The sequence below is a fragment of the Carettochelys insculpta genome, chromosome 22 (genome assembly GCF_033958435.1).
Source record: "Carettochelys insculpta isolate YL-2023 chromosome 22, ASM3395843v1, whole genome shotgun sequence".
NCBI classification, from domain to species: Eukaryota; Metazoa; Chordata; order Testudines; family Carettochelyidae; genus Carettochelys; species Carettochelys insculpta.
The window spans coordinates 21,224,635-21,250,844 of record NC_134158.1 but is presented as its reverse complement, the minus strand read 5'-3'; the positions used below and the strand labels follow the sequence as shown (position 1 = coordinate 21,250,844).

The 26,210-nt window shown below is 54.2% G+C and overlaps 1 protein-coding gene and 1 long non-coding RNA gene across 6 annotated transcripts in view; one reads left to right on the top strand and one right to left on the bottom strand.

The window, feature by feature from the left end:
- Nucleotides 1–14,801, top strand: part of ACTN4 (actinin alpha 4) — an 85,765-nt gene extending 70,964 nt beyond the window's left edge. For 2 of the 4 annotated variants that reach the window (XM_075016882.1, XM_075016881.1), the window contains exons 12-22: nucleotides 1,742–1,892; nucleotides 4,003–4,111; nucleotides 4,267–4,407; nucleotides 4,880–5,062; nucleotides 5,984–6,118; nucleotides 7,183–7,362; nucleotides 7,918–8,064; nucleotides 9,470–9,550; nucleotides 9,889–9,954; nucleotides 11,136–11,294; nucleotides 12,304–14,801. In XM_075016882.1, coding sequence (XP_074872983.1) covers nucleotides 1,742–1,892; nucleotides 4,003–4,111; nucleotides 4,267–4,407; nucleotides 4,880–5,062; nucleotides 5,984–6,118; nucleotides 7,183–7,362; nucleotides 7,918–8,064; nucleotides 9,470–9,550; nucleotides 9,889–9,954; nucleotides 11,136–11,294; nucleotides 12,304–12,462 — 1,511 coding nt within the window. In that variant the 3' untranslated portion in view covers nucleotides 12,463–14,801. The remainder of the gene's footprint in view (nucleotides 1–1,741; nucleotides 1,893–4,002; nucleotides 4,112–4,266; nucleotides 4,408–4,879; nucleotides 5,063–5,983; nucleotides 6,119–7,182; nucleotides 7,363–7,917; nucleotides 8,065–9,469; nucleotides 9,551–9,888; nucleotides 9,955–11,135; nucleotides 11,295–12,303) is intronic. The other 2 variants (XM_075016884.1, XM_075016883.1) reach the window with 1 other exon arrangement.
- Nucleotides 14,802–21,650: 6,849 nt separating this feature from the next.
- Nucleotides 21,651–25,873, bottom strand: LOC142025189 (uncharacterized). 2 transcript variants are annotated; one of them, XR_012648602.1, is made up of 4 exons: nucleotides 25,738–25,873; nucleotides 25,100–25,203; nucleotides 24,301–24,395; nucleotides 21,651–21,946 (listed from the first exon to the last, which is right to left on the bottom strand). It is a non-coding gene; the product is annotated as an uncharacterized LOC142025189 (long non-coding RNA). The 2 variants fall into 2 exon arrangements; XR_012648603.1 differs by lacking the exons at nucleotides 25,100–25,203; nucleotides 25,738–25,873 and adding an exon at nucleotides 24,663–24,708.
- Between the last annotated feature and the right edge of the window lie 337 nt (nucleotides 25,874–26,210).

Here is a 26,210-nt window from a genome sequence, read left to right as displayed (position 1 = left end):
CCGTGAAGAGCTTACCGTCTAAATAGTCATGATGGACAGAATGTGTTTGGGGAAACTGAGTCATGGAGGGACTGTGATTTTTGCCGTGGGCCCTCAAAGTTAGTGGCCCATCCAAGACTCAAACCCAGGCCCCGAGTCCCAGTTGTGCCTTGTCACTGGATGCACTGTCTCTCCTGCAGATGGTCGTTATGCTATAAACAATTTTCTGTACCTCTGCTTCCTGCCTGCTTCTCCTGAAAACTGTCTGGGAGCCATTAGCAGAACACACACCCCAGCCACCGTTAGAGGGCCCAGACTGGCTACTGGAAACATCTGACAAGCCGAACATCCCAGGGAACAGCTGACGGGAACCAAAAGGCATTTCAAACTGAATAGACTCAGTACTCTGCACTCAAATAGCTTTTAAATTAACGCAATCGCACCACTTACGTAGTAGATTGCCAACAAACATGGCTTGCTAGTCAGTGCCTGATGCTGGAAGATGGAAACTTGCCTTCCAGGGCCGGCTGTCTCTCCAGCTCCGGAATGTGCCAGGAGAAAGAGCAGTAGGAATATGTAATCAGCTCCATTGTCTTAGTTCATGACACTAATTACACCCCCGTCTAATTCCTCCCTCTGCAGGCAGCAGTTTGGAGCACATTTCCTGTGTCTGACTTCATGCTGTAGGCTTTGACAGGGGCTGTGGAAGGAGGGACACGTCACTGAGTTCTCCAAAAACTTGGTGACAAGTATCAGAGGGGCTGCCATGTTAGTCTGCATCTGCCAAAACAATGAGAAATCCTGTGGCACCTTGTAGCTGAACAGGTAAATTTGAGCATAAGCTTTCCTGCATGCATCTGACAAAGTGGGTTTTTGCCCATGAAAGCTTATGCTTCAAATTGTCTGTTTTGTTTATAAGATGCCACAGGACTTCTCACTGTTCTTCCCAAAACTTGAGGTTTCTCCTTTCACTGGCCAAGGGTGCACTGCTGTGAACTGCAGCACCCCCCCACCTGAGCACAGGTAGAAACCACCCCAAGTGAAGCCACCCCGTCATGTTAGCGACCATTCCCCTTCATCCCCTTGCTGCAGAGCTGCTGTTCTGCAGATCTCTGGCTCATGCTGCCTTTCCAGTTGATCTTTGCAGATTTCATGGTCTGGCTTCCCCTCGCACTGTTGCCCTGTGGTGCCTTTGGCAAAGCTGGAAGCTTTTCAGGGCAGGAGTATAACATCATGTGGCTGCTGCTGCTCCATTAATCTCCTGCCATTTCCCTGCCTTAAGCTGTGTGAGCATGTCCCCAGGAAACCCCAGTGGGTGGAGCTGCAGTACATAGGCACAGAATCTGTTCCAGCAGTGGTAGGATGGAGGATGAGCCAGCTGAACCAGGGAAGAACTGAGTGGGGTGGGAAGCTACTGCCCATCTCTTAGCCTCCTCTGACAGCTCCTGATCCTGAAGCTGCAAGGGTTCATAGCCTCCTCCTGGTGTCTGATCACGGACTGCTCAACGTCTCATTAAAATGATGCAGTGGGTCTTGGCAGCAGACCTGCCTCTGCAACCAAGCTGCTACACCCCTCCTGCCCCCCACTGTTAGATCAGCTGAGGCACTGCTGTGATGTCATTTGAACAGCATGTGCTGCTGCTTGTTCAGTACTTGTCCTGTTCCCCTGTGAACCCCTGGTGTTTGCCCTGCCACCACACCCTGCCTCTGTGCTGCAGCATGGAACCACTGTGCAATGGGCTCTGTTCTTCTCCACCCCCAGGGAAAGAAGCTATGCTGAGGCAGAAGGACTACGAAACTGCCACCCTGTCAGACATCAAAGCCCTCATCAGGAAACACGAGGCCTTTGAGAGCGACCTGGCAGCTCACCAGGACCGTGTGGAGCAGATTGCTGCCATTGCACAGGAGCTCAAGTAAGCCAGCCGTTCTGCCCTGGGATTCCACTGCTGGGACACTAGAGACCCTGTCCCCTTTGGCCCAGTCCTCCAGGGTGCTTAGGCTCCTGACTTCCACCAACTGCATGGAATCGCAATGCCTCAGTGGATCTGGGCCTTACGCCTCAGCCTGTGTTCCTGTTAATGCTGCGTCAGCACCGTGCAGCCACTCAGGGTAGGAGACAGTGTGCTGCAGGCAGAGCACAAAGGCAAATCCCAGCTCTTGGTGCCCTGTGGGGAATTGTCACGTTGATCACACGCAGTCCAGTGCACACATCTTGTTCTCTTGCACTGCCCCATCTCTTCTGCTCCACTTCCCCCTTGTTGATCCCAGAGTGATCCTGCTTTGCCCAGGCATTGCTGACCGGAGAGCATTTACACTCCAGAAGTGGCCCTGTACCCCATCTGCAGTAACACGGCCTGAGGCTTCCAAACACCTTTGGGTGGCTTGCGGTGTACCCATTTTCACTGGCACAGCGCTGACAGGAGAAGTGCCCTCCTGCATGAGGGGCCCAGACAAGGAAACACTGTACAACTTTTCTGGCAGAGTTATAATAGTTTGTGTGAGCTTTGTCACTTGGGATTTTTTTTTTTTCAAGAGGACCTGGCTCTTGCAACTGGCCTGTTGGGAGCACCTCTGTTTGAATGGGGTCCTAATAGGGTTGTTCTCCCCCAAAATACACACTACCCCCATTGTTCTGTCCCCAGCCCCTCCCCCTCCGTAAGAATGCAGTTATTGTAAGGGATTCCAGTGAGCTGCCGTCTCTTTCCAGCCAGATAAACTTGCACACAATTAGTACACTGAGAGTTGAAGGCAGGGCCAAGCCATGAATGGAGCCCTTATTCCAGCGGCCTGAGTGGCAGAGAACCTGGAAACAGGGATGTGTGGCTTGGAGCATGACTTCATGGAGAAAGCACCCCAGCGCAGAGCCTGCGAGGGGGGAGAGCAGCTGAGGCGGGTCCATATCCTGGTGCACGGTCTATATTCCTGTGCATGCTGGGCTCCTTTTACAAGCCACCAGGATGGGTTCTGTAACCCATGGCTCCTTGGAAAGTTGGAGCCCTTCTGCCCTTTCAGCTGGGCTTTAGTCATTCTCCACAGGGTGCTCTTAAAAACAAAGCTCTCTGCGAGTTCTGCCGGCGTCGCACTCTGCCTGTGTTTCTCACAGCAGCTTTAATCTCTCGCCTAGCCCTGCCTTTGAAGTGCCTTGGACATGCAGCAACTTGTAGCCTTCCAGCAGCACTTTGGAACTTAGCGTACAGGACAGCTGAGTCTGTACCATGGTGGGGGCGGGGTACGGCCCTGGCTTACTCCTCCTGCATGGGGAGTTGGGGGACTTCGAACCAGCGATGCCGCTAGGGTTCCCTGCGGATTCACCTCCCTGGTGCTAGCTGGCCATGCTGAACGCGGCTGCCGATCCGCCTGCCTCTGAAGAGCAGTCACTGGCTCTGTCTACACCACATGTTGGCTCTTGGCAGCGCACAGCGTGCACACTGCAGGCCATTCAGCTTAGGCATAAATAGCAGTGCCGATGTGAAGTGCTGCTTAGGTGATGGTCCCAATGCAGCGCTCCCCACGCCCGAGCTGTGCCTCCCTTGTCGGCACGGCTGGTTTTCCCTGCCATAGGGAATGGCTCCCACAGAGAGGAGGCTGTGGAGAAAGGCTGTAGCAGTTCTCTGCTGTTGGGACCTTTCTCCACGCTGTGTAGCTACACATTGCACTCCGCCATGTTGTGTAGCAACTCGTGTCCTACATGCTGCTGCTGGGCGGGTAGAAAAAGCCACTGTTGTGAGAGGAGAGTGGTGTTAGCTAGTGGAGTGGCTGCCTGTGCAGCCCTTAGATACACCCTTGCAATCTTCTCCCAGACCCCGCCAGCCCACGGGATTTTGCAGAGCCCCGACTGGCAGGCTGGAGATGGACAGGAGCCAAGCCATACAAGAGTATATGGAAGAATGGGCCCCTGCGGAGTGTCAGGCCTATTTTAGCACGTAAATTACAGCACTTCGTGAAGCTCCATGTCAGTTCTGATCTGCACGTGGCCATGTCCAGAGTCCATTTACTATCTGTGTCCTTCCTCCTCTGCCCCAGTGAGCTGGATTACTACGATTCCCCCAGCGTGAATGATCGGTGCCAGAAGATCTGTGACCAGTGGGATGCTCTGGGATCCCTGACCCACAGCAGGAGAGAAGCCCTTGAGGTAGGCAAGTCTCTGGCATGTGCTGGCTCTCTGCTCTGCATCCCAGAAGCAGGAGGAGTAGAGTGCCACCATGAGGCTTCATGAGGAGAAATCCATCTGTCAGATCCTCTAACCAAGCTGTGCTGTTTGTCACACCCCCCACCCCCACCCCCCAGAAAACAGAGAAACAGCTGGAGACCATCGACCAGCTGCACCTGGAATATGCCAAGAGGGCAGCACCGTTCAACAACTGGATGGAGAGCGCCATGGAAGACCTCCAGGACATGTTCATTGTCCACACCATTGAGGAGATTGAGGTAGGGGAGGGGTCAGGTTTGCTGGACAGGACCTCAGGAGACTGAGTGGTGGTCCGGGGAAAGCAGAGATGCTGCACTTTGCAGCCTTCCTCCAGGTCTAGAAGGCTGGCCTGTCTGGCTGTGCAGACCGCGTGCTGCTTATTGGAGAGGCATTTGGGGGCCCTTGTTGCTACTTGGTTTCACTGCCATGTTCTCGGGCAATAGCCTCACTGCTGCAGTTTGGTTGGGTTGCTGGAATCCAGAGCGTGTTTTCACTGCAGAGACCTTTGAGCTGTTGGTAAATCTTGTCACTTGGTGCTTGTCAGTCTTGAACACCCAGACCCATAGGGGGAGGCATGCGTGTGTGCAAAACCAGCACTTTACCAAGTGGCAGGGACTTATGCTGCGTCAGATGGGCTTGGACTCACTAAAATTCTCTCTCCACGGTCTTGGTTTTCAGCAGTTTGTCTAACTAGGGGCCCATCTCTTCCAGGGCCTGATTGCTGCTCACGATCAGTTCAAATCCACCCTGCCCGACGCTGACAAAGAGCGCGAGGCCATCCTGGGTATCCAGAACGAGGCGCAGCGGATTGCGGACTACAACAACATCAAGCTGTCTGGGAACAACCCTTACACTTCGGTCACCCCACAGATCATCAACTCTAAGTGGGAAAGGGTGGGTACATGCAGCAGGGTGATAGCAGGCCCAGAAACACACAGATTTACGATTGGCCATTGGTGTAAACAGGCCATTACTAGCTCCATTTATCAGGGGCTGCAGTTGTCCAAGGCTGAATGTTGGAAATGACCGCAGCTGTCTTGGAAACATGACCAGGTGAAATAGGCTTCCGGGGCTGTCCAAGCAAATCAAACTAAAATTGACACCTCTCTGCCCCCAGTTGAGCCATCTCACACAAGGCGTGCTGTGGACAGTCATTCTTGGTTTCCTCTTCAGACTTCCTATCCCACTTGATGGCCGCCACATTTCCAGCAGCAGAGCCTGAGCACAGCTCTCAAGGGCTTATCGTGGCTGATTTGGACACAGTAATAAATGGCTGTGGAGCTGCAGGTTTTCAGCCCCTGGTGTGAGGACTGCAGCACTGGGGTGACTCTCCCTGCTGGTTCTACCACCTCACTGCTAGCCGCTGTGCTGCATTTGAGACCTCAGATGTGTATTTCCTGGCCGCGTGGGTTGTGGCTGTGGCTGCCAGCAGGGAGAGAGGTGTCAATGGGACTGGCAGATGCCCATATCTGAGAAGCTGTGCACTAGAACAACGAGCAGGTGCTTTGTCAAGGAACGTAGCCTGATGTGGGAGCCCTTTTGCCTTGCATCAGTGATCTTATTGCCCTGTTCAAACAGTTGTACTGTGAGCAGCAGTTCACATGTGGGGAGTGACTGGCCTTCAGTGACTCTTGCCGCTGGACTTCCCTTCCCTGGCAGTGCTCCTGCAATGGGAATCTTGGATCCACCTGGATGTCGAGGGGCAATCGCCTAGGCCTGTCCCTGGGCCAGGCAGGCACTTGGCGCGTGCTGCTTCACCAGGACCTGACCAGTGCAGAGGTGCCTCACTTCCATGCGGTTCCTTGTTCCTCACAGGTTCAGCAGCTGGTGCCCAAGAGGGACCATGCCCTGCTGGATGAGCAGAGCAAGCAGCAGTCCAACGAGCACTTGCGTCGGCAGTTTGCCAGCCAGGCCAACATCGTTGGGCCCTGGATACAGACCAAAATGGAGGTAAGAGCTCAGTTTGCAATGGCTGCATCCCACGGGGTGTGGGCACGTGTGTGGCCATGTGCTGAGTACAGTCAAACGCCAACCTCTGGATACTAGTGAGAGCTCATGGCCCCTTCTTGCGAGGCAGTCGCTGGGCTTCACCTGGAGAATGACCCAGCTGACGCCTCTTCTCACTCTCCTCCTCCTCCTCCTTCTCCTCCTCGCTCCCATTCTCTCATCTTTGGAGTTAAAGTGCCACCTAGAGTCCAGCCTTCAAAACTATTGTCATCCCCTGGACGGAGCAAGCGACAGTGACCTCCTCCCCCGGCCTCTGGTGGTGTCGTGCTGCGGAAAGAGCCAAAACCCGCCCCCTCATGGCTGACACCAGTTCTGTGCTGCCGCCTCCCAACTCTGCTAGGAAGGCGTTTGCCCCTTACTACGGCCGCTTTCCCCTGCGGCATGCACACGGAGCACGCTTACCCAGAAGGCCGGTCGGGGGGAGTGCACGAAAAGTGCTACAGCTATTCCAGAAGGCAGGTCCCCAGGGTTATTTCACGCTCGCTATTCTGGCCCCTTTCCTCAGATAGCGAAGCCCTAAATCTGACTAGACTGGCTCTGCCTATACTTCAGGCACCATATAATCACAGGGTATTTCCTAGCCTTACCGTGCCCTGCTCTGAAAAGGGACAGCATACGCAGCTGGCACCTTACTCGCTAATCAGCTCCCTGTCATCTGTTTTTTACCAACCAGTTATTCCTCTTAGTTCTGCAGAGCCAGCCCATGTACCAGTTACCTGGGTTTTCTTCCTGCCCTATCAGCTGCACTGCTTCCTGCTTCTCAGGGGGCTGCACTTCTGTGAGTTCCTTTGGACAGGAGGGCTGCACAGCTGCCACAGAGGGCAGAATTGGGCCTGTAAGTCTTTTATTACTGATATGAGATCAGGAAAGAACCCAGCTTGGATCTCGGGGATGCCGGGAGGAGACTGCAGGGCTGGCATGAAAAGGGCATTGAGTACACCAGGGAGCGGAGCCAGAAATGTCCCTTTGCAGAGAGTCACTGGCCATTGCTGTTCCCCCACTCACAGGAAATAGGGCGCATCTCCATTGAAATGAATGGCACACTGGAGGACCAGCTGAACCACCTCAAGGAGTATGAGCAGAGCATTGTGGACTACAAGCCCAACATTGACATACTAGAGCAGCAACACCAGCTCATCCAGGAGGCACTGATCTTCGATAACAAGCACACCAACTACACCATGGAGGTAGGGCCAGCGCTTAGCCTGCAGCCAGAGCGCCTCTTGCCAGGCAGTGGCAATGCTGGGAGGGGTGTTGCAAGACAACGGCAGTGGTTGAGCACTGTTGTCCTGCCAGAGTAAGTGCAGTTCAGGTAGAGCCCATGGCAGGCTTCAGTAAGGATCCCACCATATTGGTTTGCAAGGCTCAGGGTGCTAAGCCAGCTCCTATTTGGGTAACCGCATCCTGCCAGGAGCTGCGCATCTATCCAGTATTCTCCAGCCCTTCCCTGTGACCTTTATGTTGCCCATCAGCGTAAGACTGAAAGGCTCCATATCGATGAAGCGTGTGTGAATTAAGCTGTCATCTCAGGCGCTCGTGACTAGAGCGAGGATGTTTCTGTAGGCTGTGGAGCCAGTGTAAAATTTGTTTCCATCCCTGCCTGTATGGATGGGCATTAGGTGAACATAAGTCCTTTCAGAGCTGTCACTGGTGCCCATTTGAAGAGGCCCCTGACTTCTCTGAGGTATTGTCAAGTTTCCCAACACTCAATGCTCTAACTGTCCCTCTCCTGCTGACCTCAGCATATTCGAGTTGGCTGGGAGCAGCTCCTCACCACCATTGCCCGCACCATCAATGAAGTGGAGAACCAAATCCTAACCCGCGATGCCAAAGGAATCAGCCAGGAGCAGATGCAGGAATTCCGGGCTTCCTTTAACCACTTTGACAAGGTAACCAAGGGCCCAAACATGGCTCTCAGCTGGTTGTGGGGCCAGAGGCAGCTAAGATGCTGTGGCTGGTGATAGTTTCTGGGTTTGATGTCTCATCCTTCTCCTTTCACATGCCAGCCTAGTGCTTATTTTCCTCCACATCCAGTATTCCCTGTATGCTGGACACTTGGGTGGCTGCTCAGGATTGATTCAAATGTTGCCTGGCTGATTAGCCGAGTGCCCACAGCTGGGTTTATTTCTCCTGGTGGTGCACATTTGCACGTGCCTTGGTACAAGTAACCAAATTTATTCTGCGTATGGATGGAAAAGATTAGAGGGACTATTGGGCCCATTCCCTTTAATCACTGACCATCTGCTAATACTTCAGCAGGAAGGAAGTGTAGTTTTGGGGGAGTTATTTCAAGAAAAGAACCTCTGAAAACAACTAACTGCTTTTTAGCAGATGAGGAATCCCAGATGATGTGGGAAAGATGGAACCGAGGCCCATTGTTCATCTCTGAAAAAATCCGTGGGAGTGCCGTTTGCTTGGCAGGGAGGCCAGGCGGGGAACTGTCTCATCTAAAATAAGCTCTGTCCTCCCTCAGAATAGTAATTTGTGCCAGTGTCGGTTGCTCCAGGAGCTGACTGAGCCTATGCCCAGCCCTGCCAGACTGTCCGTGGTTCAGGAGGTGCCCGGCAGGAGTGAAGGAGGCTTGTTCATGAGGAAATGGCTTGGGAGTCTTCCCTTCCCGTGAGCTGACATATTACAAGAGCTCCAATTACCATTAAACTAGAGAGTAAAGGCCAGTGTTTCAAAAGCACCTAAATCCACTTTACAGAAGTGACTTGAGGAGCAGAAGCACAGCAGTTTCAATCCCTCAGGTTCCTAATCCACCTGGCACTTTTAGAACATTATTCCAAACACGAGGGCTGCATCCCAGCTCTTGCTGGGCTTTGGTCAGTGCAGGTGTGTGTTGCAGGGCCAGGGTGGATCACAGCTGTCGGGATGCAGGAGTGTATGTGTAGGAGCTCCTTCAGTGTTGTACCCATTGCTTTGGTAGCTGAACTTCCTCCATGAAGTAGCTATCTCTTGGCACATGGCTGCTCCGTTCTGCAGTAGGCCTGCCTTGGGCATAGTGCGTACGGATGTAGTGCAGGAGAACTCCTCTGCCAGGCAGGCTGCATCTTGAGTTGTAAATTAGAAACAAGCTCAGGCTTACACCCTTCCTTCCTGAAACAGTGAGTTGATTTCGGTTCAACTAATGATGTCCCTTTCCCCTTCTCCCCATCCCTCTCCATGTGCATGTTCCTCTCCAACCCCTACCCCAACATGCATGCCATCGTCTCCGTGAATCCTGGTGCGGCCACCTCGCCACGCTGTGACCCCCCCCTTCATCCTGCATGTTGTGTGGTTCTCTGATGGCAGGATCACGGCGGTACCCTGGGACCTGAGGAGTTCAAAGCCTGCCTCATCAGCTTGGGATACGATGTGGAAAATGACAGACAGGTACCGAGCGTCACTACTGCACAGCCTGCGCTGACACTGCAATTAACATGGTCTCCTTTCTCTCTTCCTTCACCACATTTTTCGCTCCTCTCCTTCTATGCTCTCCAACCATTTGTTTGTGTTCAACTCTGGCATTCGATCCCTCTCCTCTATCGCCTGGTCATATTGCGGCAACTTCCACAACCCCTTCTGAAACTAAACTCTCTGCCTCTCTCTCCTTCTATGGGGCCCTGTCCTCTCCTGCCCATCCCCCTGTTGTCGTGTCTTTGCATGCACGGTCCATCTGGCCCTCTTGGGGCTGGCCCTCTCCTCCTCCCCCCGTCATGCCCTCGGAATAGAAGCGCACAGGAAGCATGGACATGGATGACTTCCGAGCTCTCCTTATCTCCACAGGATACAGCCTGGTATGCTATCCATTCATTTGTTCCTTTCCTTCTCTGATCTTCTCTTGCAACATGAACCTTCAGCCGTGCGCTTGTCAGGTGTGGCAGACTTGCTTCTGGGGCGTTGTCTGTTTAAAGCAGCTCTGTAGAGAGGTGGCACTGTGACCACAAGCCCTGCTTCCTGGGTCTCCCCGTCTTGCCGGCTGATATATGGTTTCACTGGCCCTGCTTCTAGCTGCCTAGTGCAGCGAGACCTGCGTTTCCTGGTGACGTATGAGGCAGGGCCTGCCTGGCTAGGTTTTCATGTCCCAGGTGGAGCTAGCAGCGTCCACAAATTAGGAAAACCCTCTTGTAAACTGAGCTGCTTTGCTCAGGGAATTGACTTATGCTGGGCTTATCTTGTCTCTCCTGGGGGGAGTTTGTTCTCACCTTTCCACGCATTGAGAATAGGCATTAGAATAAGTCTGCTCCCCTCAGTTGTGTGTGTGTGTGTGTGTGTGTGTGTGTGTGTGTGTGTTCTACAGCAGGTCCTGGCCAAGCTTCTGCCCCGCCTCTGCTGAGGTGGGGACTGGCTCACTGTCGACCATTCCTTGCTTAAGGTCTCCTTTGTTTAGCCCACAAGGGCGTACTCCCTGGCCAGCTGTGTGGCATATATATATAAATGGCTAGCCAACACTTTCTAGCCTGGCTGCATTGCTGGTGGTGGTGGGTCAGAGTGGCCATGAGGGCAGAGCACACTGCCTGCACCCAGTGATGAGTGAAAAGCAGTCTTTTGTAAGGGCTCTACCTCTGCTAGCTTATGTGGAGCAGAGTTGCTGTGGCATTGTCCCCCTGGGCCACCACACGAAGGAGTGGGTATTGTTGAGCAAGCTGCAAGGCCTGTAAAAACAGGCTAGAGTTGGGCATGTGCTTCCCCTTGGGGGCCAAATGATTCCAGCTGTAAGAGGAGCTGGGATGCTGATGGTGGCACGCCCATCGTTATACACAGGTGAAGATGACACTGTTGGCACTGTGCTTGTTGCACAGGTTTAGGAGCTCTTTGGGCTGAGGGAGGTCCATAGATCTCCACCCTGGAGGGCTTGTTTTCACACCCACCGGGTGTGTTCAGTATCACCCTTCTAAACCCCACACCTGCAGCAGCTTTGCCTGAGCTGGTCTTGGAATGTCCATTAAAGTTTCTCTCCCCCTTCCAACACTTGCAGGGAGACGCTGAATTCAACCGGATAATGAGTGTTGTGGATCCCAACAACAGCGGGATTGTGACCTTCCAGGCCTTCATCGACTTCATGTCCCGAGAGACCACAGACACAGACACAGCTGACCAGGTCATCGCCTCCTTCAAGGTCCTGGCTGGAGACAAGGTGAGCTGTGGCCAGGAGGCTACAGAGGGTGCATGCTCCAAGCCATGGCCTTCCCACTGCTGTCCCTAGGCTGGCGCAAGTGAGAGAGCAGAGGTGGCGAAGGTAGTTAGATCATCAAGGGCACAGGAGCTGAGCTGGGGGGCAAGGGGGAAGATGTCTGGCAGGTCTCAAAACCTCTCCTCAGTACCAAACCAGTAGCAGGTGCCAAGTAACAAGGCTCTGGCTGCCATCCCCGAGAGTAACTTAAGGCACCATGTGCAGGGACAGACCAGCATGCTCATGAGCACAGCAGCCGGGAATTCCCATGAGCCTGGGCCAGTTCCCAAACCCAGCATCTGCTATGCTCATATTCCCCGCAACCTCAACCCAGACATCTTTATCCCAGCACGGCACTGAGTGGGGACAGGAGTCGTGTGTCTGGGGAGCTTTTTGTGGAAAGACTGTAACTTAGCCAAATCTCTGTCAACATCGGGGTCTGTCCTGCAGAGTGGGATGCTGCTCTGTCTTACATCCGCTGTACACCTCCGAATATGTGATGTTAAGTGGAGGGAGAAATTGAGGGAGGTAAAGATGTTGAGATGAGAGCTGTGACCTGAAGGACTCTTGGGGGGGCGGGGCCAGACAATAGGAGAGGAGCTGCAGAGGAGAAGGCCCTTGGAAGGACAGAAGAGGCTAGTGCCGAGTGAGTGATGAAGGGGGAGGTCCATAGTCAGAAACAAGACAAGCAACTTTGACTTGGATCCAGAAAGAGCGGAAGCCAGCGGATCCGGGTGATTTGATTGCTCTGCTTTGAAATGCATTTTGGTGCCAGCCTGGGGACATCATCCAGGATGAGCTTCACACCTCTCTCCTGGAGGGTCTGTGCCCCAAGTAGGCTGGCAAAGCAGTATCGTTCGCCTGGGCTTCTGACTTAAAGCCTAGACTGAGGGAGCAGCTGTCAGTTTGCCAGTACTCTCACAACTGGGCAGAGCACAGGCACTCAGTGGGAATTTATCTCCTTCTACTCCAGAACTACATCACAGCTGAGGAGCTGAGGCGAGAGCTGCCCCCAGACCAAGCAGAGTACTGCATCGCTCGCATGGCACCGTATCAGGGTCCCGACGCGGTGCCCGGAGCCCTGGACTACAAGTCCTTCTCCACGGCACTGTACGGCGAGAGCGACCTGTGAGCTGGTGGCAGTGGCAGCAAGCGCTGGCGCTTTGGCAGCAGGAGCGAAGGCCTGATTCTCTGCTCTGCATTTACACATGAACTGTCCCTCAGCCATGGGATCACCCTTCTGGAGGACAGAAGCCACATTCGCACTGGGTGATCCTGGGAATTAGCCTACATTCCGGTTGTAACTGCATATTATATGAACCATGTACCTATGCAATGATTTTTTTCACTTTGCTCTGTTAAACATGTGGGGGAGGGCGGGCTTGAAATGTTTTTTCCTCACATTTAGTTGCTTTGGGATTTCTTGACAAGGGGGAAAAAGGGAGAGTCTGAAAACATGCAAGTAGCTCTGGTTCAGATGGTTATTTTTGTTAACTATATCCCGTTCTATTTTTTCAACTGAGCTTAGAAAAAAATATCTGTAGACTGGTATGTTTTTGAAATTGAACCTTTTTCCTTTGTCTCTCTCTCTCTCTCTCTGCCACCTTTAATTTATGCCACTGTGTAGCAGAAATCCTAATAATTTTGTCAATTACCCCCAGCAAAATCCATAGGAGGAGCATTTTTCAGGGATTCCCTCTTTTCCTGAACCTGCCTCAATACAGATCTCATGCACCTGAATCCAGTCTCTTGCTCTTCCTCTTAATTTCTATAGCAGCAGTGGTCTCCAGCAAATCGCCAGTTAGCGAGTCTTGGCATAGTGTGGGATGGGGTGAAGTGAAGTAGCATCCCTTAACTAACAGCAGTACTTTCCCTCCACTCCCAGACATAGTGCATGCATGAAAAGCAGCTCTCTGCTTGGTAACATTATCTTCTGCCTCTGTGTTTTTTTTCCTTAGTGAAACTAACTTGACTCCCAAGGGGCGTTAGTTCCATCTCTTGGTGCTGACCTTGCTAAGTTCAGCCAGCCTGCAGAGCCACCTCTGGCGACTGACAGTACAACTCATCCACTAGCCTTGTGCTTTTCATGGTTTAATCGTCTACTTACAAAATTGTAACATTCCCCTTTTACAAGTTTTGGTGTTCAGTTCTTCAGACTTTTTTGGGGGTGCATTTTGAATTCCTGTTACACAGACCAAATTCTGAGATCTGGAGGCAGGGACCTCTGTGCCTTTCCTACGAAATCTTGTGATGCTTTTTAATTAGTGACTATTAATAAGAACAAAGCAATAAGGTATAAAGAGACAACTTTATCACTTAACTGTAATCCTGTTTGCATTGTCCGTACTCCGGAGACCTCTGGCTGTCCAGTAGGGAGACATCTAAAGGAGTGTTAAGTAGGTTTTACGTTCTGAACATGCATGTCTGTTGGGAAGGGGTTAGGCAGGCCAAGTGAATCATCTTGTTCTCATGTCACCCAACGCTTACAACAGATTGTCTGGGATCTGCTTCATGCCAAGCCATAAAACTGCACCGGCTCCTTATCACAGCAATATTGGCACCTCTCTGCATAGAGGCTACCGCAACTTACAGTGGAGGTTTGTTTTCCCATTAGGCCAAGGCACAGCGCTGGTGTGGGGTTGCCAGTAACTAATGTACCCGTTGTGGAAGGTGCTCTTTCACCTTCACACAGGCCGCTTTAGCACGCCAGGGTGAGTTTGAGAACTGGGGTGGAGGAGAAAATGAAGAAAGCAGTTTATGAATCTGTAGACCCCTGCTGCTGTCACATATCCCTTGCTGCTTTGACACCCTTAGCCACGGAGTCCATTGCTGCTGTCCAATGCCCATTGCACATATTGTCAAGTCAGGGTGTTTAGCAAGAGGCTACTGGGAAAAGGCAGCTAAACACACTTTACTGCATGCATGATGGACACAGGCCTACTAAACTAACTGTGCCCTCAGACTCCAGCCACAAACAGCTCTGCACATCTGGAAACTTCTTGTGTTTTGGAGGGGGAGGATGAAATACCTCTGCACCCTGTATACCAGCAGCCTTACACAGCAAAGCAGGAGGGGCCAGAGCTTTCCAGTTAGAGGACAGGAAGCCAGAAACTGAAAGTATATAGGAAATAAGGGTTTCAAGGGCTCTACAGCCATAGCGTCATCTTTGAGGAGCAGGAATGCTAGCACACCCAGTCTGTTTGGCACTCAGAGCTAGCACCCCTGCCAGTTCACTACTGGTGCATCTCCTGACACACTTTCACAACTGTCTTGGAGCAGGATTTTCTGAGGACCAAAAAACCATCCTTTTTAAAAATTAAAAAAAGAAAATCTCATAGGGTTCCTATTTACTTTATTAACTTACGGATTTATTATATAAATATATATATTCGCCTAGCATCGTATATTACAGTTTTTTGTCATGTAATTAAAATATTGCTGATTATTGTAACAATGGAAACTGTAACATTCCACACCTTTTGTCATTAATCTTTTATTTCACCCCTTTTGGCATTGGAGACTGGTAGTCATGGAAGCATTTTATTGTGTTCACTATTGAATGTCCTTCAACAGCTGGGGGAATGCACATGTCCACAGGCAGGAAAACAGCAATAGGCAGTAGTCAGCTTTTATATGCCTCTGTTTATGTTCTTAAAAAAAAAAAAAAAAAAAAGCTTTGAGGTTTCTGGGAAACCAGCCCTCCTCCTTCTTGGGACAGGACAATAAAATGTGTAATATTTTTAAGGATGATCATATGTATCCTTTCTCCTCCTCCTAAGTACACCGTACACTTCCCATTGGTCACTTTCCTTGTCTGTTACAGCGCAGACTTTCAGTGGCATTGGAGAATATCAGGTATTGAAATGGAAACTTCAAACCAGCGATAATCGCTTTGTCTCCAGAAACAGCTTTCAAACACTGCTCCGCCCTCCCCCAGAATGGGGGCTGGAACAGAGTTCTGAAGCTGCAGGTGGGGAAATCGAGACATGCAGTGAGCGGGGAACAGAGTCAGAACTCTGATGTGCAGTCCTGTATCTGGGCCTTCTCACCATACTTCTCTCTTGGGCTCAAGTCTTGTCCAGAGTCAGGTTAACTTTCGGATGCTCCATCTCATGGGAATTCAGTGGCTAAGTCAGGTTAACTTGTTGCCAGAGCAGAGGTGTACCTTGGATCCATCACATGTGGGGTGTTCTGCACAAGGCTGGGGAGCATCTTAGAGCTGGAAGCCTTAAATGTTTTGCTTTGTGAATGCCCAGTGGGAAAACCAGGTGCACTGCCTGTTTCCCAGCTATGGTTGTCCCTGGACGTCTAAGGCCAGGACACGGCATGCAGGCCAAGTCCTGCTTCATCTACAGTTCTACCCAAAGCTGCAAAGTTTAAATTCCTACTAATGTGCCCCCCATCCCGAACCCAAGTGGGCTCTCCTTCCCTTGGTCTGGATCTAGAGTTCTTCTGGAGTGGCTCTGCACTGGGCAGGTTGTGATGCAGGGAGTCAGATCTGACTGCTGTGACGTTGGAATTTGTTTTGCATTCAAGGGGCTTTTTTCTTCCACATTTGTCCCTGTTTCTGGATTTAGGTCACCCCTAGACTGGAGACTTGTTTCTCCCATGAGGAGCGTGTGCTGCTGTTGGATCCCTTTGGAGGCGAAACTGGAGGCAGGACAGGAATGTTACCCACATACTCCACGTGTGTGGGCCATGCTCAGTAAAATGACAGCTGCGCTAACAGAGACCAACAATAGGAAAACATAGCAGGTCCGGAACCATACCCTCCTGGTGCTGGGCAGCAAGGACGGTGGAAGTGCCTTCGCCCAGTTGGCAGGAACAATCCCAAACTAGTTTTCAGCTTTCCAACGTTACTCTGCTGTTCCCCAAATGATTTCCAAGTTGCCAGTACCCCAAACCCAGCCTGTACTGAGCAGTTAGGCATCCGTCAAAGGTTGCAATTTAAATTTCAGTAGTGACTGTTCACAGTGACCCATGGCTCTTCCAGCCCCTGAAGCCCAGTTTCCTTCTAAGAGGCCTGTCGTGGAGTCTTGATGCTCCAGGGAGTTGGTGTGAGTCACACCCAGGTTGGCCAATGATCTAGTGCAGTTACAGTTCTTCAGCAAGGAGGCCCTGTATGGGTTCTGGAGCCTGAGAGGCAGGCGTCCCTCTGTGCAGTGAGTGAGGGAAGTGTACCCTGCTGTCGCCTGGGCTTGACTTGCTCTGGATCACAAAGGCTCCAGGGCTGTGAAGGCCAAGACTAAATGGAGGGTTTCCATGACTTGAGATTGGACCTGTTACTTCTCTCCACTGAGCTCAATGCCCCCCTCATGCTGTGAGCCCGTCAGGCTAATTAATTCCTCCAGGGTGCTAGTGCCAACTAGAGCAGTGGTATAGTAAAAGCAAGTTATTTTCGCAAATAATCAGTGCTGGCTGAACAGTCGGGAGGGTTTCTCAGGCACCAACTTCCCTCTGCGATGAGTCTTGCTGCATGCCTTGATGGGTGTGCACCAGTCCTCACGCTGGGCCCACTGCTGCTTTGGCCCATCAAGTGAAGGTGACAAACTGTGAGTTGAACAGTGAGTGAGCAGCTGGCGCATTGGGTCTTGACTGCTCCTGCCTCTGTGTAACTCCTCTGCCTGCAGCAGGGTTGTTCCCTGTTCACAGCCTCACTGAGAGCAACAGAGTCCAACCCTCTGAAGTGAGCGTGCAGGTCACGCTCTGTGGAGGGAGTTTTCCCACTGTGGCTAGAGCCGAGGCTCTTGGGGTGAAATGAATCTCATCGCTCACCTCCATATGGGTCATGTTTATGATGGCACCAATTCAGTGACTGCACAGACCTGTTGGAGTGAAGTTGGGTGTGTTCAGGGTGGCGTCCAGCCTACACCTTTTTCTGTCCAGTTCAGCTCAGCGCCAAGGTAAGCAGTGTCTAACAAGGTTGCTGCCTACACTGAGGCCAGATTTTCAGGTTCTACAATGAGCCTTCCTGTCAGAGCAGCAGGTTCCCCTTCCCGCGGGTCCTTGTCATTCCTCACTGCCCAATGTTATGTGCAGCTAGTGCTGCACCCCAGAGCCTCTCACCGAGCAGGGGTGAGCAAACCCATCTGGAGGCAAAGAATTAGGGTTTTGGAGCAGCATTTTGCCCACATGCAGAATAAATTGTGGACAAAAGCTAGTGCAGATGTGCACCACCAACAGGAATGCGTACTATGGGCGGCTGTGCGCTCTACTGATCAGGCAGGGAGCACCTGAATCGCTCCTGGACGGGCATCCAAGTGCTCAGCTTACAAGGAGCAGCGGTGGAGTGGATCTCTTGTTTTCTGGTGGGTAAGATTCCACTGCAAAAGGGTAGCAGCTCCACCCAGGAGAGAGGATCTGGTAACCCTGTTACGTGACGGGCCTCAGCCCCTACTGAAGTATCTTGAGCTGGTGAATGCACCTACTCCCTGCAGTAAACTCTATGCCTGGGTATAAGGCCCTGGGTGATCAGCAGCCAGATCCTACCAAAGACCCAGACCAGCTGCGCCACACGAGAAAAGAAGCCATCGAGGTCAACGTGCAGGTGGCAGCTGCAGTATTTTCTGTTGGCAAGCTTAGTCACAGAGAGGTCGCTGTGTTAGTCTGTATTGTCGCAAAACAAAGAAAGCAGGCCCCTAGCACTGTAACAAGATAATTTCATAGAATCATAGAACAATAGAGCTGAAAGAGACCTAAAAAAGCAATTGAGTCCAGCCTGCTGCTCTAAGCAGGACCAAACCCATCAGATCAGCCCCACCAGGGCTTTGTCAAGGCAAGACTTAAACACTTCCATGGATGGAGACTCCACTACTCCCCTGGGGAGACCATTCCAATGCTTCACTACCCTCCTAGGGAAAAAGTTTTTCCTAATGTTCAACCTGGACCTTCCCAACCGCAACTTGAGACCATTGTTCCGTGTTCTGCCATCCATGACCACTGTGAACAGCCTCTTTGCAGCCTCCCTTCAGTAAGTTGAAGGCTGTTATCAAGTCCCCTTTCAGTCTTCTCTTCTGCAGACTAAACAGTCCCAATTCCCTCAACCTTTCTTCATTAGTCAAATGCTCCAGACCCCTAATTAGTTTGGTCGCCCTCCGCTGGACCCTCTCCAGTGTCTCCACATCTTTCCTATAATTGGGGGCCCAGAATCAGACACAGTACTCCAGATGCGGCCTCACCAAAGCCGAATAAAGAGGAATAATCACTTCTCTGGATGTATTAGGTGATGAGCTTTAGTGGGACAGATCCACTTCAGGTCTGGGAAATTCTGATAAAAGTAAACTGACATGACAAGAATTTAACGGGAAGGTAGGAAAAAAAAATAAAATGAAAACTGATGAATTGGCTGCATAGGACAGAAGGAAAAGGGGACGAAGGGCAACAGTTTCCCCATCTTTGATATTCATAGTGGGTGCATCTGGGGCAGCACCGGACTCAGGTTCTCTGCGGTGCCTAGGATCTGGAGCTTCACATCAATGGGAGGGAGCTCAGGGCAGTCAGGTTGGCATGCGAGGTGTTTCGGAAACACCCAGTGGGACATTGCGTGTTGGTGACCACAGACAACACGCCAGCAACATATTGTATCAACACATGGGGAGGCTGGGGAAGCCTGAGGGACACCCCTGCATCCACTGTCCAGCCATACAGGTGCAGAACTAGGGCCGGCCAGCCAGGCCCCCCCCCCCCCCCCCGCCAAACTTCCCAGATGTGAGAGGAGCCGGCTGATGAGCTGAGTGCTGGCCAGCCTCACCCCTTGCTGTCCTGCTGACCCCAGAGCCAGCCAGCCAGGGGAAGAGGAGAGAGCCCAGCGCTGGCCAGGCGGGAGGAAGGAGCTATTGTGCCAGCGGCGGCAGGGTGGGGTCATTCCAGTGTCAGAGCCGAAAACGACTCCTTGAAGAGCTGCCAGTTGCTGACCTCTGACCCCAATGGCAGCGCTCTGCGTCCTACCTTAGTCAGTAGTGAAGCTGCTGTAAGTGGGCCTATTAGTGACTTTAAAAAGTGTCACCGGCACGCGGACCATCCATGGAGGTCAAAAGGTCACGGTGCGGCCCATCCCCCGGAAAGGTTGCTGACCCCTGCTCTGGGGTAACTAATTCCATTTGACGGGGCAGCTCTGCCTGCGTCCAGCCCTTGAGGGGGGAAGGGCAGCGGGGGTGGGGCAGCTGTGCCTGGGTCCAGCCCTTGGGGAGGGGAGGGGATAGTGTGGGGGGGGGCGTGATTGACAGGGATTCCCTCAACTGTCAGCCCTCCTGGCAGGGTGGCAGTTGGGCTGTACCAATCCCAGGCCTGGTGACAGTGCACAGTAGTCTGCCAAGTGGGCTGTACCACGCCCACAGCTGGTGGGGGGGGGGGAATCCGGAACCTTCTGGCCATTGAGCCGCACCACTCTTGCTTGGTGCTGCCCCAGCAGAATGTTCCGGCAGTTGGGCCGTACCACTCCCGCCGGTGATCCACAGGACAGCTGAGATTGGGCCGTACCACTCCTGCTGGTGGTCCTGGTGCAGATACAGCCCAGAGCCTCTGAGGGTTGGGCCGTACCACTCCTGCTGGTGGGGGGGGGGGGGCAGAGGCTACGGAACCTTCCGGCAAGTGGGCTGTGCCACATGTGGCGCACAAGTCAGTTCTGGCCGTTCCCCCCCCGTCCCCCTGGGCCAATGGGGCCGTGTCGCAAATCACCGCCCCCTTCTGGACGCCCGGGGCCCCGGCTGCGCCCACCTGCACGTCCCCTAACCGGCCGCGCAGCTGGGCCCCGGCGGGCCAGTCACGGCGCAGCACCGACGACCCCGGCCTGGCTGCCCAACCTGCCCGCTCTGGGCACCGGCGGGGTAGCCCTGTGAACGCACCTGCGCCCACCCCCGTGCCGCCACGCCTCCGTTCTCACCAGAGCCCGGCCCCGCGACCAGCACCCCCGGAAGGAGGGACGCTCGCTCCCGGGCGCGGTCGCTGCGGTGCTGGGAGACGTGCTACCATGGACCCTGCGCAACCCTTCGCCACCGGGGACAGTGGCAGACTCGCCTGTGAGGTAGAGACGTGCGTTTATCCCCATTATACAGAGAGCAAAGTGAGGCAACGGTCACACGGGCAACGTGGGGCAGAGCACAGAATGCAAGGGACCCCCCGGGCCTCCCTGCCCCTTGGCTACGTGAATGGGGTCTCTTTGTTGGACAGCTGGGCCAGCAAGAGAGGACAAGTGCCCGCTGCTGTCCCCACCGGAGGGATCGGTTGGGTTCTGATCAGCTAGCACAGGGCTGGGCCATGGACGGCTGGTATCACGGGAAGGGGAAGGTAGTTCCTTCCCGAAGTGCGGGCAGGGCAGTGCCCCATGCTCTGCCCCTGCTTCAGTGTGTATGACCCGGGCGATCTGGGATCAGGCTGTGGCCAGGCTGTCAGTTCTCTGGGAGCTGGGGAGGCTAGTGCTGGGTGCTACCCAGCCTCTCTTCCCCTCACCCTGTGCTCTGGCTGGAGCTGAGCCAGGCTGGGGCCATGAGCTGCCCTCTCTCCCACTTGAGCTCCACTGGGGACTGGGTCAGGCTGGGTGCGGGGGGGCGGGCAGGTACTGCCCTCTTTCCCCCAGTGCTCAGGCTGGTGCTGCATGCTGCGCTCTTTCCCTCCCAACCCCGACCCCCAGTGCTGTAGGCTGAGCTGGGGCAATCCGGAGCTGGGCACATCCCTCCTCCAGCCGTGCTGCGCTGCCTGATCTCCCTGCCCTGTGCTCTTGGGCTGGGGTTGGGGGAAAGCTAGGGCCACGCACCGCCTGCTAGGAGAGGTGGTCTGGGTCGGAGAAGGATTTGGATGAAGGAGGGGGTTGTGACCTGGGGCAGGGGTTGGGATGCAGTGTCCAGGATGGCATTTGGATTCCAGAGAGGATTCTGCCTGGGGGGGCGGAAATGGTGTAGGAGGGTGTGCGTAGCCTGGGAGGGAGCTGTAACCTGGGGAAAAGCAGAGGGGGTTACAGAGGGTTTGGGTGGTGATGACTCAGGGAATTGGGGTGCAGGTTGGGGAGGGGCTATGAGTGCAGGGGATGTCTGGCTTGGGGGAGGCACTGCAGGGAGCTAGGACCTGGCGGGGGCGGTCTGGGTGGTGTCATGCGGCAGGAAGTTGGGGTGTGGGAGGGGCTGGGGTGTCAGAGTCAGGCTCTGGCCTTTATTGCCCTGCCTTTGAATCACACACAGCTCGTTTAAAGTGGAGCAGGATAGAAAGAGACCCATTGGAAACCCTTCCCCACGCAGCACAAAGTCAAATTATTTCTCCTCTCGTAGATCCCAAACTGCTGGTCCTCCCTACAGCTGCCATTCCGTTCCCCCTCTTCTCTCCCTGATGGGCTCGCTGGATGGCAGCAGCTCCCCCGATAGGCCAGCTCAGCTCTTTCCCTCCCACTCCTCCCTTCTTTGGCTGGCTGCAGTTGCATTGAGCAGCCAGCTGGAAATCCCAGAGTCCAATGTCTGGGCTGGCAGCTCAAGCTGAAGACCACGGAGAGTGGGAGGAACTCTGCCTGGCGTGTCCAGGCTGGGGACTTGGGCCCTGCTGCTTGGCTGGACAGGAGGAGATCACCTGTCTGCCCTGCTCCAAGCTGGGCTGGCTGCAGGGTCCATCTGGGGGAGCGCCTGGGAAACAGCCTGAAAGACAGAGGTGGCAGTCGGTGTCCAGGCGCCCCATTGAGAGAACTGAGGCTGTGAGCCCCAAAGACTCAGCAGCTAAATCAATCGATGCCATAGAGTATTCTGGTGCTGTACAGGGACTTCAAGCCAGGTCGGCCTCTCCTTCCTGGGTCGCTCTCATCCCAACCTGAATGTCTCAAAGTCTAACAGACACAAAGCCTTCCTCCCTCTTGGGGGTTCTTCCTCAGCCTGACTCTGGCTGGCCTGCCCTTGCTGGGCTTGGTAGCCCTTTCTCTGGCCTAGTATATCCCCTTCAGTGGGACTGAAGTTGGGGGGAGGACCTGTCCTGCCCTGGACTCTCATCCTGCAGCAGCTCCCCCATCAGTGACAGCAGCTTGCAGAGTCTCATTGGATCCATTAGTTTCTCTGGGAGCCTTCTTGCTATGGCTGCTGCATCCCTCAAAGCCTTTTCTGTCAGGGCCTGAGAGCCCACCGTGGGCTGCTCCACCCTTGAGTTTGTCCCTGCTCCCCTGGGCTAACCTCAACACAGCCCTGGCACGTTCTCCTCGGCGCTTTCTGTCCAGGACAGAGCAGAGCACTGGGCTGATTTCCCTCTGCAGGATCTCACACGAGAACTGCTGCTGCTCCATGCAGGTACCAGCTGCCTCTCTAGCTCTGTCTGCCCTTCCCCCTCCTTCTGGTGGGTTTCTCAGAGCAGCTGGAAAAACACCTTGTCTTGCTTTGGCTGCTGAACCTATCCTGGGAACTGAGGTGGGAAATCCAGTGACCAGCTCAGTCCCTTGACACACCTGCTTAGGGGACATGGCACCCTTCAGTCGCCCAGCTTTCCAGCTGCACTTTGGGATGCTGGGGTGAATTCAGTGCTCCGGATTATGACAGTCATAAACAAATCTAGTTATCATTAGTGGTCCCTGTGTGGCCAAGGCCAGGAATCACAGCCCTCTCACTGGGCCAGCATCTCCAATTGACGGTCTCTCTCCAGGACCAGGGCACTTCTTTGCCTGGTCACTCAGCCTCTGGCTGGGTCTCTAAGCCCACCCTTCTAGGGCCCAGCCTCTCTCACACTGATGGTCCAACAAGGTCTATGTATGGAAAGAAGTCCTTTGGCTCTGGCTGGGGCTCTTGCTCAGCCTATGGTCCCCTTGCTGGGCTTGGGAACGTCCCCTCGGTGTGCAAACATCCCCTTCTCTGGGCAGGAGTGGAACCTAGTCCCACCTTGACAGTGGTACCAGCCGAGGGCCCTCTGTCAACCGCTGGGGCTGCTCCTTCCTCCGTGCTGCAGCTTTCCCCAGGCACGTTCTGCCTCTCTTCTCATGTTCCTGCGAGACTTTCCTTGCTGCTCTGAACTTCTACCTTGTTCTCCTTCCAGGGCAAAGCCCAGCTGAGCTTTATCACCACTGTAGTCTGGCTCTTTGTGGGAGGTCTGAGGTCTCTCTCAGGCAGGGCTCATCCTTTCATTAGTGAGACTAAGCCCCAGGATCTGAAGCCCAGAGGGAAGGCCCCTGTTCCAGGTCTGCTCTACCCTGTACATCTGCTCCTGGTTTGAGGTTCTTACTCCCCATTTCACAGCTGGTTTCCAGAGGGGCTGAGGACACCCAGGCTCCATTGGCTGGAAGTGAAGCTGGCTTGTGATGGTGACTCACGTTCAGGGCCTGCCTCATGCTGAGCTTTGCAGTGTGGTGAGGGGCCTGGAGAAACCCCAGCGCTGATGGGGTTGAGATTCTGGGAGCTGCAGGGTTGGATTGTTCTGCTGCGGGAAGTGGAGCTGGAGAGCGAAGAGGCGATGGGACAGAGACTGCAGGATGCTCTCTCTGTGCCTGAGGAGCTGGAGCCTCCTGCCAGAAAAGCTCCAGGTTTGAGGCCATTTCTGGGGAGCCTCTTCTGGGAAAGAACAAGTGGGGATGGGGGGCAAATCAAGGAGATGTTTCTGTGCCTGGGCTGGGATCCAGGGACAGGCTTCACAGGGGCTGTGTTTGTCCAGCTCAGGGGGCCGTGGGACCTCCCACTGACTGAGCTAAGCCCATTCTAAGGAGTAGACGTGTTAGCCTAGCTGTAGCCATCTAACCCAGGAAAGCGAGAACCGTGCCTCATTTACAGTAAGCCTGGCCTGGTGCCTTCCACCCTTCTGTGATTCTGTGCTCTTTGGGGCACTCTGGGAGTCTGCTGCCCTGGCTACCTGCACGGAGCCACCGCAGCAGACATGGGGAGCTCACACATGCAGCCCAACACTTATCATCAATGGACAAAGTGAAATACCTGTCAGAGCCCCACACTGGTAACTTCTAACCACCCGGGGAACCCAGCCAGCCCCACTCCCTAAGCCCTGTCCTGCCCTGCCTGAGTGTCCTTACCTCCCCATCCCTGGCTGTGTATCTGTAGGCCAGGAGCCTGCTGTCGTCCTGCCAGTGCCAGCACCACAGGTGTTCTGCCTGGAGGATGGTGAACTCTGAGAGAGACAGACACATGGGTCATTCTGCCTGCAGGGTCTGAGTCCTTCCAACCCCACTGATGGCTGCACAGTGGGCAGAGCCCTCCCTGCAACCCCAGCCCAATAGAATGGCAGGGGCCACAGCAGGCCAGAGACAGAGCAGCTCCCCCTCACTTCCCCACACCCCACTTGGTCAGTGTGAGAGAAGTGGGCTGGGCTCCCAGCACCCAGCTGCGGTCACTCTCAGGGTGTAATTGGGTCCCATGGCCCAGCTGAGTTCCTTACCCCTGTGGTGCAGCAGCAGCTGGCAGCCAGTACCCACCCTCCCTGGCCAGATGGCTGTGGATGTGTCTGTGGATGGGTCTCCGATGAACAAAGGCAGCTGTGCCATGTGGTGACCCATCCCAGGAACTCGGCTGAGTTCTAATGTGGGGAGAGGAGAGGGGAAACCATCAGCGTTATCCTCTCAGCTCCCAGTTCCCACGGGCCAGGAGCCTCCCTCCCTCAGTCCCTCTGCAGAAGGTGCCAGGAGAGAAACCCTAGAACCAGAACCTTCATGGCGCACAGGCCCAGGGTCGCCACAACAGTGGGAAAAGGAGAACTTGTCAATTTGAGCTCACTCCTGGCTTTGACTCTGCCTCCCCAAGGGCAACCCTCCCAGCCCACTGGCGCTGCAGCACCTACAGCCCGTAGGAGCCAGCACTGGGCTCAGCGTCACTTACGCCAAACTCCGGGAGGGTGATGGCGACTCTGAGCGCGGCCGTGCTGCCCTGTAGGGACCTGGCTTTCTCCTGGGGCACCTGGACACCAGCCAGCAGTCGAGGTGCTGTGGGGGAAGGAGGCAGGTCAGGATCAGTGGGCAGGGGCCTGTGCTGTGCTGACCAGTCCTCCCCAGCCCCTGGGGCTGAGACATTATGCACAGGGCAGAAGAACCGAGGCCCTGACGGCAGAGCTTTAGATGAGGTTTGTTGCCCCGGGGGACTCAGGGCCCATCACAGAGAAGAGCTGATTCCCTGGGACCCTCCTGTGTCCCTCACCAGGCTCCTGCGGCTCTTCTCTGAGCCCAGCTCCTGGATCTCATGGGGGGGTTCAGACACTCACCCCTGTAGCCAGTCGGGGGGCGGGAGGGGGTCAGTGCTCAGCAGGCCCAGGCAGAGCTCTGGCTGGAAGCCCCAGCTCCTTCCTCTGCCCTTCCAGGAGGCTGGGCCTGACATGGGATCGTCCTGACTGCCCTGACCAAGGAATGGGAGAGGCAAACCCAGCTAGGGGAACAGATGGGAAACTGGAGCTGCCAGTCTCTCCTTACCAGCCTTCCTCAGTGTTTGGGTAAAACTGCCCCTGCCCCTCCCCATGAGCTCACCTCTAAGACGTGGAGCCCAAGTGCCTGGGGACTCTGCTCCCCGATAGGACCCTGTTTGTGGAGTGGGTGGGGTCCTGCTCCATCTCCTGGGTGAACGCTGCTTGCAGGGCAGCCATCAGAAGGTGGGTCTGCTGCTCTGTCTCCAAGGCAGGTTTCATAGTACTTCCAGAGGGAGGAGCTGGGATTACACTGTGGCGGTGGGACAGATAACGGCATGGACGAGAGACCACAGGGAACAGGACCAAGCAGGTGCGACATTATTGGATTCGGCTGTGAGCTTACAAACCACTGTTCTGTGTTTGCACCAGACCTTGCACAAAGTGGCCAAGGGAGATGTCTGTAGCAAGCCGATGATTTCCTAATTCTGGCTGTGCTGCTCAGACGCGCGTGTTGTTGTATGTGATGTTATCAGGGTGGCTGTGTCCTTGCATTTGAAATGTTTGCTTCTGAGAGAACATGCACGGGCTTGGCCA